Raw genomic sequence first — 11978 nt, forward strand, 5'->3', positions numbered from 1 at the left:
CAAAGATCCACATGGGCTCGTGGCAGCCCTGACCTGCGTCTCATGGCTCCTTTGTCCTTCCCCAGTTATGCCTTCCCAGGACTCTGACCTTCCCCAGAAGGAGCAGGAGAAAATGACCATGTTTCCGGTAAGGCATTCTTTTCTGTCTCCTCACATGTGATTTAATTTCTCAGAGATTAGGCACATCTCTCTCCTCCTCCTTGGAAAAGTTAATGGAAAATGACAGATTTCGAGTGCATGTTGTATGGCAGGCTGTGTGTGTGCGTCTGTGTTTTGTTTTATATTTATTCTTTCACAAGACAATCTTTGAAAAAATGATACGAATTTGAAATAGAACAAAAGAATTTACGCTACCGCTTTGCTTAGAGGCCAGCTCTTTGCATTTTCCCGTGTTCCTTTTTCACTTGCATTCTGAACTGTGTATTTTGTAATATTGGAAGTAGTGGGATATACAATGGACCCTCTGACAACGCAAGGGTTAGAGACCCTGACCTCCTGCATGGTTGAAAATCCACATTTAACTTTTGACTCCCCAGAAACTTCTGTCTTAGCCTACTGCTGATCAGAAGACTTACCAATACCATAAGCAGTTGAGTAACACGTATTTTGTATGTTCTTTGTATTGTATATTGTGTCTTACAAAATAAAATAAACTAGAACAAAGAAAATATTATTAAGAAAATCGTAAGAGAGGATACATTTATAGTACTGTAAGAAAATCTGCGTATAAGGTGGACCCATGCAGTTCAAGCCCTTGTTGTTCAAGGGCCTCCTGTACTTCGATACATTAGAGAAAGGCTTAGTAACTCTCTTACTAAGAATAGTAAGATAAGGAAAAATGAAGTTGGAATATGAGTAAAAGAAATGGAGTGTCAAGGCAAATTTATGACGAAAATAATGGTCATTAATAAGTAAATGTGTGTGAATGTTAACAAAGGTCTTCTATTTATTTGTTTCACTTAGATTGTCGAATATTTTTTTTTAAAAGGAATTATGTCCTACTTGGCCAGAGTGTAGAGATTCAGGAACACTCATACTCTCTTGCAGGAAAATGAATTGGGAAAACCTTCTGAAAGGGACATCTGCCACTGTGCTTTGAAAATTTTGAAAGTGTTTATTCTGTGACTTTGCAGTTGCCACTTTTAGCGGAGGTCTCTGTAAAAGGATCTTTGCAGCATTGATTAAAATTAAACATCTGGGGGCGCCTGGGTGGCTCAGTCTTAATCATCTGCCTTCAGCCCAGGTCATGATCCCAGGGTCCTGGGATCGAGCCCCGTATCAGGCTTCCTGCTCAGTGGGGAGTCTGCTTCTCCCTCTCCCTCTGCCGCTCCCCCTGCTCGTGCTCTCTCTCGCTCTCGCTCTCTCTCAAGTAAATAAAATCTTAAAAAAAAAATCTGTAACTAATGATACATGATTGGGATTGATGAAAGATCAATCATGAGTTCTAAGGAGGATTATACTCTGTGGTCATAAAATGGAACGAGACACTCTAACGATAATAACTGTTGAAATTTATGGAGGAGATTGCTACGTGCCAGGCACCATTCTACGTGCTTTACATATACTCACTCATCTAATGTTTTCAAACACCTTGCGGTTTAGACATCATTAAAGAGAAGAGGAAATTGAGATAGTGGGACGTTAAGGAATTTCCCCAAGGTCCTGGAATTAAAACTTTGAACTCAGTGCCTTCACCAGCTGTGAATACTGCAGGTGGATGCGGCATGTACGTTGAAAACACAGAAGAGCTGTGTGCTTGTCCCGGGAGGGCTGCCGAAGCCTGTGAACATAGCAAATGTTACAAACAGTGACAGAATCCAAGCTTTGTGGAATAGTCAGTTTTTTTGGTAATCCCCTTATCCTTCTCGATGCTGCCCTTTTTCCAGTGGAGATTATGGGATTGAGGTCGCATGTGCTTGGTGTTGTAGGAGGCTGTGACGTTCAAGGACGTGGCAGTGGTCTTCACCCTGGAGGAGCTGGGGCTGCTGGACTCCACCCAGAGGAAGCTGTACCGAGACGTGATGCTGGAGAATTTCAAGAACCTGGTCTCCGTGGGTGAGAACAGGAGCCCCATGACACCCCTTGAGAGTCGGTGTCCTTAGTTCAAAGCTTTGGACCTTTTGAATTGGTTCTCTGACCCTGAAGACACAAGTTTTGCTAATCCCTGGGACTACAGGCATGGGTTTTCCTGGTTTTTCTGCTCAGGTAAAATTCTGTCCAGGGGTGATTTTGCCCCCAGGTGACATTTGGCAATGTCTGGCGACAGTTTTGATCTGTACAACTAGGCGGGGAGGGTGCCACTGGCTACCAGTGCCGCTAAACGCCCTACAGGGCACAGTACAGGTCCCAGGACAAAGAATTCGCCAGTCCAAAATATCAGTAGTGCCTCAGTTGAGAAACCCTGTTTAAATTAATTATAAATGGGAAACATAAAAAAATTATAAATTGGCTTCTATACTGTCTTTCAAATACTTTTTCAGATTGTGGTCGTGACCCTTTGGTGCGTCATGGCATTAATTTAGTACCCTGGGCTGGCATTTTTTTTTTTCAATGAAATAGAATAAAATAGAATAAGGATAGAAACTATCAGAGTTCCTTATCAAGACCTGCTTGCATTGCAGCAAAAACGGACCCTTTGCGGTGAGTGGTGTGAGAGTGTGGGAAGTAGGGTGAGAACAGACCTTGGCTAAATCTGGTTTTATCTCTATCTAGACATGAACCAGGTCATGACCTAAATTTACTTATTGTAGCTCATGATCAGAAAAGTCCCTAAAATATCCCTTTAGAGGTTCTGAGGATTGTAGAACTTGGACAAAAATGTATTTTAGCCGTGTGTGTATCTTAGAAGCGTATATCTGCCTTTTCATAGGACATCTTCCCTTCAAGCCGGATATGGTATCCCAGTTGGAGGCAGAAGAAAACCTTTGGGTGATGGAAGGAGAAACCCAAAGAAATGGGTATTCCAGTGAGGACCATGTGGCTGTTCCTTCAGGTGTCAGCTGGTCTGCTTCTCACCATGTCTGTCATTACCACTCTTGTCTGAGTACTGTCCTCTCCTTCCTGGACTGGGACAGCAGCCTCCACATTGGCCTCCCTGCCTCCTGCCTTGCACCCCTGTCATCTGTTCTCCACGTGGTACCAGAGTGACTCCTTAGAAAGCAAGAGAGGTCATGCCATTCCCCTTCTGAAAACCCTCCAGAGACTTCCCATTTCACTCAGAGCCCTCACAGTGGCCTACAAGACCCTACCCGCTCTGGATTCCTCATCACGTTCCTCTTTGATCAACCTTGCTTTTACCCTGGCTTAGATCCTTCCTGGCATCCTCGCTGCCTTGGGGTGTTCTCTCTGCTGTTTCGACTAGCTCCCCCTCTGCCTGGGAAGAGTCCGTGGCCACTCCCTGTCTAAGGTCTTTGCTTGGATTTCATCTGCATCCGCTCGGCCTTCTGTGCCTGCCGTTTAAAACACCCCCCTCTCTCCGTTCTCCGTCCCCTCACCCTGCCTTATTTTGTGTCTGATCACCTGACCCACTAACACATTTTTATTTACTTGTTCACCGTCTGTCTCCCCGTGAAGTAGGAATTTTGGCATTTTGTTTGTTGTGTCTACTCAAAGCCTCAGGTGGGCCTTCCGCATGGAAGGTGATCCTGTGCACTTGTTAAATGAGAATAAGTTATTTAGTTGTTCTGCCCTTGTAGAAGTGAGCTAGGATACCAGCCTTTCCCGGATGGGAAGAATGCCTGGTCTGTGTCCCCTGCCTGCCGATTTCTTTCCCACCTAGTCGTTCACTGCCTGCCCCCCTTCTCCTGCCCTCTCCCTCTTCTTCATTGTTCACGTCACTTTTCCATCTCCTTTCCTTTCTCTTTAATTTACATATTCCTCAGTTCTACTCATTTAGAAATTAAAAACTCAATATTCCCAGAGCGAGTAAATTCATACAGTCTCCCTGTGCTTGAAAAAACGAAGACAGAGAAGCCTGTCTGCAAATGTGATAAATTAGGTGATGAATTCTGTGAGTAATTGATGGATGTACTTCTTTTGTCCTTTTCCCTGTTTCTGTTGCTTCATGTTTGATGTGTTCAGGATGTTAGATACTTGCTTCACTTCGCTGGGTCTTATTTTCACGTGCAGACTTAACCTCAGGAACGATGACCCTAATAAGTATTGTCACGTCTCACTTTTGCATGATAGACCAAGTCTCTCTTCTAACAAATCTTGTAGCATTTTCTGTCACCTTTTCTCAAAGGTTTTTTGACCTCTTCAACGTCAGCATGTTTCAGGGTTTTGCAACCATGCCCCACATTCAAAAACTGTCCTAAAATGGTCTTTGTAGGTCACAAGAGGACAAATTAAAGGGCTTATTTTTGTAAAGATTCTTTTTTTTTTTTTCTTAAAGATTTTATTTATTTGACAGAGACAGCCAGCGCGAGAGGGAACACAGGCAGGGGGAGGGGGAGAGGAAGAAGCAGGCTCTTAGTGGAGGAGCCTGATGTGGGGCTCGATCCCATAACGCCAGGATCACGCCCTGAGCCGAAGGCAGACGCCTAACCGCTGCGCTACCCAGGCGCCCTGATTTTTGTAAAGATTCTTAATAACGAAAAGCTTACAGATATTGGAGACAAGTGGACATCACATCTCTGTTATTCCTAGAGATGGCTGATAGGTTTAGAGCACACTAGTGTGACCGGTGGATTGTCCTGGAACATTGTCTTCCAGTGAATGTCTAACATAATTCTCATTTCTCAGACATCTTTGAATATGTGAAGATTCATACTGATTAACTTTAGGAGATAAAAGTTATTCACAGTTATCGGAATGCATAACTAAACTATAAGAAATTGTCAATGTCGGTGTGCCAGGCAGTTCCGTTCGTCAGCTCTCATGGAACAACCTCAGGTTGGCTACCTCATTCATGCAGCCAGCTTCCCACTTACCCACCCTCCCCTCTCTCTAACACCGAAATAATCATAAAACCAACATATGGTTAGTCGTTGAGTAGTTTCACATTGGACATTTCTAGACGTCAAAAGACACTGATACATTTGTGGAGATGAGGAGAGTCCTGTTAGGAAAGAAAATTACCGACTTTCTAAGGTTTTCCAGTACAGTTTGCCTCCTGCCCATATTAACTAGCTGATGCAGCAATGTGAGAAGCCTTTGACACTCTGTGGTGAGTTCTAAGACCAAACACCTGAAGTTAGCTTCACCAAACACCAACTTCCCAGGTTACAGGCACAGTCCTCCTCAAGACTGCCCAACGAGACGTCCGACACCAGCCAGGCTTTCCAGGGCCACCTTCCCTTCTGACCCAATGCATTCACTAGAATGACAGAATTCAGGAAAGCTCTGTGCTGAAAATTATAATTGTATTATAGCAAAAAAGAATATAAATCAGCCATATTTTTTTTTGAAGATTTTATTTTTAAGTAATCTCTACACCCAACGTGGGGCTCCAACTCAACCCCAAGATGAAGAGTCACATGCTCTATTGACTGAGCAAAAGAATACAAATTGGAACCAACAAAAGGGAAAGATGCATGGGGTGGGGCCTGGGAGAGTCCCCTCCCCCCTCCCTCTGATAAGGACCCTTGTAACTGTTTTGGCCCCATCTGCATAATCCAAGAAAACTTCCCATTTTGGGATTTTTTTTTTTTTTGAGGGAGAGAGAGAATGCACATGCAAAGCCACCCAGGCGCCCCCATCTCAGGATCCTTAATTTAATGAAATTTAAAATCCCATTTGCCATGTACGTGAACATACAGGTTCCAGGGATTAAGGCATGGACATCTTTAGGGGCCATTTGATTAGCTTACCATACCTAGAAATGCGTACATACGTATTGAGACTTTTTCAGCTTATATTATCAGAATGTAACTTTACATTTAAGCAACTTAATTATTAAGGACTTGGTACCCCTCCCCAACATTTTAAGCCAGTGGCTTCCATTCATTTCATCCTCAATCAAATCTTTTACATCTCGACCCAGCATGAATATAATGTATGTGCATATATATGTGTGTGTCTATAGCTGAAACAGGCATTTCGTATAGTGGTGTCCTTACTGCTTGTGATCTACGTCTCATTCTATTTCTTTGTCTTTTTTTTTCATAACTATTTGTCCAATTTATGGAATTGGTTTCATAGTTCAGTAATGCATCCCAACAATTTGAAAAATTCTATTACAGTGGAGATAATATAATGAAGAAAAAACGCATGTTTTCTTCATGACTGTTACACTCTAGTGGGTCTAAAAGGCAAGAAAAAGTTAGGAAGTATACAGTAAGTCAAATAATACGTGCTGCAGGGAAAATAAAGCAGGGTAAGCCAAATGTGGAGAACCAAAGGTGTATGGGACTGGGGAGGAGTTATTTTATATTGGGTGGTGAGGAAGGCCTTACCCAACGAGCAGCATTTGAGTGGGGATCTAAAGGGAATAAACAAAAAAGCAAGCCTTGCAGCCTCCTGGGAGAAAGCCTTCTAAGCCGAGTTTAACTCCCCTCTTCCTCCTCCGGGTTGCTTTTGAGAGTCTGCTCTCTGCTCTGTTTCTTTCCTTCTCCCAGGTTCTTTCTCGGTCGTACAAGATGAGTTTTCCCTTTTCCATTTCTTTCTAGAGCCCTGAATTCCTACCAGGTTTAGAACAGTGAATGTTAGTATTCCAACCACTTCCCAGATTTACTCTTGGAAGAGAATTCCTGCCAGGACCTAAAATACTATTTTCTGCTTACAATCTGAGCTTTTGTAACCTAACTGGGTAGAATCCCTCTTGTCCTAAGCCTACTGAGGATAAAGGTGAGTAGGCTTTTAACTGATGTTATTGTAGGATGGAGTGTGGATTGTCTTTGTGGCCTGCAGCCGTTTGATTTCAAGCACAGTTCTCAGATTAAATGATCAAATTTATGGTTCTAAATGGGTGGCATTTACACTTAGTGGATAAGAGTCTGTTGACCCCATTCTTTGCTTCCAGTTGCATGGAGAAACATAAAAGGGTAAGTGACGTACAGACATGACCCTCCCCCTGGTTCATTGAGGCCTTCGCCTATGGCCTAGATGTGAAGTCCTGACATTTCTCTACCTAAGCCTTTGCTTGTCCTCATCTCTGAATATTGTTTTTTCTTATAGGCAGCAAGACTCAAAATGAGATGGAGACGCTTCAAAAAGTTGCACTGAAATACCTTTCCCATGAAGAACTATCCTGCTGGCAAATCTGGAAACAGGTTGCAAGTGATTTAACCAGGTACCTTCAGAGAAAGCGTTCCCAGTTACTACAAGGCGATTCTGTTCAGGTTTCTGAAAATGAAAATCGTGTAATGAATCATAAAGGAAATGGCTCCACTTACGCTGCCAATCAAGAGTTGTCAATTTCGAGAACCCAGGACTCTTGTGGGAATACATACCTGCGTGGGTCACAGAATCAGAGTAGAGGTCAGCAAATTCACGTGAGAAATAACTGGCACGTATGTGAAGCCTTCATGAAGAAATCACCGCTTAGCGATCATATTAACACTGACACAGAACAGAAGCCTTACAAGTTCAACAAACGTGGCAAAAGCATGAGTGATGGCCTCAATCATCACGTACCCCCAGGAGAGGAATTCCATCCGTGTCGTGAGTGCGGAAAGGGCGTCAGTTATAGCTCGGTGCTTCCACTTCATCAGAACGTTCACACGAGAGAGAAATGCTCTAGTCAGAGCTCACATCTACAGACCCATCAGAGAATTCGCCCAAGAGAGAAACTCAATAAATGCCATGAGTCTGGTGATTGCTTTAGTAAGAGCTCTTTTCATCAGCTTACCCATACTGGGGAGAAGGCCTACAGATGTGACAGTTGTGGCAAGGGATTCAGTAGCAGCACAGGTCTTATCATTCATTACAGGACTCACACTGGAGAGAAACCTTATAAATGTGAGGAGTGCGGGAAATGCTTTAGTCAAAGTTCCAACTTCCAGTGCCACCAGAGAGTCCACACTGAAGAAAAACCATATAAATGTGAAGAGTGTGGTAAGGGCTTCGGTTGGAGTGTTAACCTTCGTGTTCATCAGAGGGTCCACAGGGGTGAGAAACCCTACAAATGTGAGGAGTGTGGGAAGGGCTTCACTCAGGCCGCACACTATCACATACATCAGAGGGTCCACACTGGGGAGAAACCTTACAAATGCGACGTCTGCGGTAAGGGCTTCAGTCACAATTCGCCGTTAATATGCCATCGGAGAGTCCACACTGGAGAGAAACCGTACAAATGTGAGGCGTGTGGGAAAGGCTTTACCCGCAATACAGATCTTCATATCCATTTCCGAGTTCACACGGGAGAGAAACCCTACAAGTGTAAGGAGTGTGGGAAGGGCTTCAGTCAGGCTTCTAATCTTCAAGTCCATCAGAATGTCCACACTGGGGAGAAACGATTCAAATGTGAAACGTGTGGGAAGGGCTTCAGTCAGTCATCAAAGCTTCAAACGCATCAGAGAGTCCACACTGGAGAGAAGCCGTACAAATGTGGCGTGTGTGGTAAGGACTTCAGTTACAGTTCCAATCTTAAACTGCACCAAGTGATCCACACTGGAGAGAAACCATATAAATGTGAGGAGTGCGGGAAGGGCTTCAGTTGGCGATCAAATCTTCACGCTCATCAGAGAGTCCACTCTGGAGAGAAACCCTATAAATGTGAGGAGTGTGATAAGAGCTTCAGTCAGGCTATAGATTTTCGGGTACATCAGAGAGTCCACACTGGAGAGAAACCATACAAATGTGGTGTATGCGGTAAGGGCTTCAGTCAGTCCTCTGGTCTTCAATCCCATCAGCGAGTCCACACTGGGGAGAAGCCGTACAAATGTGATGTCTGTGGAAAGGGTTTTAGATACAGTTCGCAGTTTATATACCATCAGAGAGGCCACACTGGAGAAAAACCTTACAAATGTGAGGAGTGTGGGAAAGGGTTCGGAAGGAGTTTGAACCTTCGCCATCATCAGAGGGTCCACACGGGAGAGAAACCCCACAGATGTGAGGAGTGTGGTAAGGCCTTCAGTCTCCCCTCAAATCTTAGGGTCCATTTGAGTGTTCACATTAGGGAAAAACTGTTTAAATGTGAAGAGTGTGGGAAGGGCTTCAGTCAGAGTTCACGTCTTCAAGCCCATCGGAGAGTTCACACTGGAGAAAAACCGTATAAATGTGACGTCTGTGGTAAGGACTTCAGTCACCGTTCACGTCTTATATACCATCAGAAAGTCCACACGGGCAGGAATCGTTAAAGGTGAAGAATGTGTTAATGGCTTCAGTCAGGATGCACATCACGTGTTCAGAGAGTCCGTGCTGGTAATAAACTATCAAGCATTGAGCGTGGAAAGGGATTTCTTCAGATAATCTTTCTAACAAATCCATTAAAATGATGGCTTGGAACCGTAATAACAGGAATAGAACTAATATTCAGGGGTGGAATGGCTTGCAACCGTCTTGGCAAGATCCGAGTGATATAAATGGTCTCTAAGAGTGAATTTATACCTACAGATAATGTGTGAAAAGAATATTTGCCATATACTAGCTAGTTTTGGGGGGTCAGGGAAGCTTTTGGATAATTTTCCCTTTAACTTACATTTTATACTTACACAGTGACTTATTTTTACGGAAGCTGTAAAGCTATGAAAAATGAATAAAATTACTGACTAAAGTTTCCTGTAACCAAGAACTCATAATATGATTGCTTTCTTTCATATGGTATATTTTGGATGAAAATTAAGGAATAGATGCCCAGTGATGAATCCTTGATCTTCAGAAGTAAATTTATATCTGTTGCAGATGTATATAAAAGAATGGTCATTGCATCATTGTTTATAATAGCAAACATACAATCAAGTGGGTTACCCAAGTATTTTATGATTTATTAATCCAGTGGAACACTATGCAGACATCAAATGGGAAAATGGAAGTCTGTAGTAACGATGTTGGAAGATGTCCAGAATATATTAACCTGAAAAAACAAAGCGTGGGATTTTTGTGTGCTCTCATTAAAAAAAAAAAAAGTATAGATGAAAAGGTGTTTAGTTCTAGTTATCACCGAATGGTGAGATTTTGCTTCATATATATTTTTACATTTCTTTAAACTTACTGTTTTGAAATAATCTAAAATTTCACAAAAAATGTAAAAATTATATAAAATCTCTTGTATACCCTTTACTCAGATTCACCAGTTAACATTGTTGACTCATTCTCTCCGTGTGTGTATGTCTGTATATACACACATACGGGTATCTGTGTAGACAGAATTTTTAACCATGAGGTTGTTACAGACCTCTTGCCCTTTGCATCTAAATACATGAAGTGTGTGTACTAAGAAAAGGATATTGAATTTACTTACACAGCTTTATACAAAATATAGCATTCAGGAAGATTTAATATTGATACACAACACTAACGTACAGACCCTCTTCAAATTTTATCAGTTGTCCTGATAATATATTTATCACATTCTTTCTGGTCTAGAATCCAGTCAAGGATCAAACACTACATTTCAACTTCTTTTTTTTTTTTTTTTAAAGATTTTATTTATTTATTCGACAGAGAGAGACAGCCAGCGAGAGAGGGAACACAAGCAGGGGGAGTGGGAGAGGAAGAAGCAAGCTCATAGCAGAAGAGCCTGATGTGGGGCTCGATCCCAGAACGCCGGGATCACGCCCTAAGCCGAAGGCAGACGCTCAACCGCTGTGCCACCCAGGCGCCCCTGCATTTCAACTTCTTTATTCAGGATCACTACTACCTCATTGTTCTTAATGACATATTTTTGAGTGTCTCTTAATTTGGATTTGTCAGACGTTTTCTCGTTATTGTATTTAAGTTTTGCATTTTTTGGCACAAGGATTCCCTAAGTGATGTGTCCTTGATTGCATCACATAAGGAAACATGTTTTTCCTATTACAGGTGAGGTTAACTTGGTTAACTCGATTAAGGTAGGTGTGAGTTGGGTTTTTCCACTATGAAGTTACCATTTTTACCTTTGTAATTAGCAATTTGTAGGGAAGTACATTCTGGTTCTGTAAATAGCTTCTTTTTCCACAAAATTTCCTCTGCTAGTTTTAGCATCCATTGCTAAATGTTGCCTAAATCAACTGTTACCAATGGTTGCAAAAGTGGTTTTCTACCGTCGTCATTCCCCCCAACATTTGTTAGCAAACATCTGTCCTGTTCGCTCATTTACTTTTCATAAATTTGAGCACATCCTTACTCTGGTGCAATACGATGTCCCATACTTACCCTGTACTCCCCCACCCCAGCCATGGAATCTGCTGTTTCTTCAGAAGCCCGGGTTCTTCACATAGGGAATGGTTTTTAGAAATCAAGACATGGGAAATAGATATGCTACTGAGGGGATGGAGATGATAAATAAGTAGATAGGGAGGTGGGCAGGGAGGTACATAGGTAGAATGAATTGTGAGTTTATACTTCCACCACCAATTTTTTGAAAGATTTTATTTAGAGAGAGAGCATGAGTGGGGAGAGGGGCAGAGGGAGAAAGAAAATCTCAAGCAGACTCTGCTGAGCATGGAGCCCAACATGGGGCTCGATCTCAAGGTCATGAGATCATGACCTGAGCCGAAATCAAGAGGCAGACACTTAGCTGACTGAGCCATGTAGGCGCCCCCCTACCACCAATTCTTTTTTTTTTTTCTTTTTTAAGATTTTATTTATTTATTTGACAGAGATAGAGACAGCCAGTGAGAGAGGGAACACAAGCAGGGGGAGTGGGAGAGGAAGAAGCAGGCTCATAGCAGAGGAGCCTGATGTGGGGCTTGATCCCATAACGCCGGGATCACGCCCTGAGCCGAAGGCAGACGCCCAACCGCTGTGCCACCCAGGCGCCCCTCTACCACCAATTCTTAATTCAATATCACAGCGTCTTTTCTAGCCTTCCCCCCTTGTAAATTGCATCTTTGTTCTCCAAGAATAAAAAATTTGGCACCCAGGATCATCACATATTTACTGGAGAGTGTAAACAT

The 11978-nt window shown here is 42.7% G+C and overlaps 1 protein-coding gene across 1 annotated transcript in view; it reads left to right on the forward strand.

The window, feature by feature from the left end:
* The window catches only part of LOC103657027, a 45820-nt gene extending 36164 nt beyond the window's left edge, over positions 1 to 9656 (forward strand). The window contains exons 9-12 of the mRNA XM_040634421.1: positions 66 to 127; positions 1929 to 2055; positions 2870 to 2992; positions 7117 to 9656. Coding sequence (XP_040490355.1) covers positions 66 to 127; positions 1929 to 2055; positions 2870 to 2992; positions 7117 to 9239 — 2435 coding nt within the window. The 3' untranslated portion in view covers positions 9240 to 9656. The remainder of the gene's footprint in view (positions 1 to 65; positions 128 to 1928; positions 2056 to 2869; positions 2993 to 7116) is intronic.
* The last annotated feature ends 2322 nt before the right edge of the window (positions 9657 to 11978 follow it).

The sequence above is a fragment of the Ursus maritimus genome, unplaced genomic scaffold (assembly GCF_017311325.1).
Source record: "Ursus maritimus isolate PB19 unplaced genomic scaffold, ASM1731132v1 scaffold_19, whole genome shotgun sequence".
In the NCBI taxonomy this organism is placed as follows: Eukaryota; Metazoa; Chordata; class Mammalia; order Carnivora; family Ursidae; genus Ursus; species Ursus maritimus.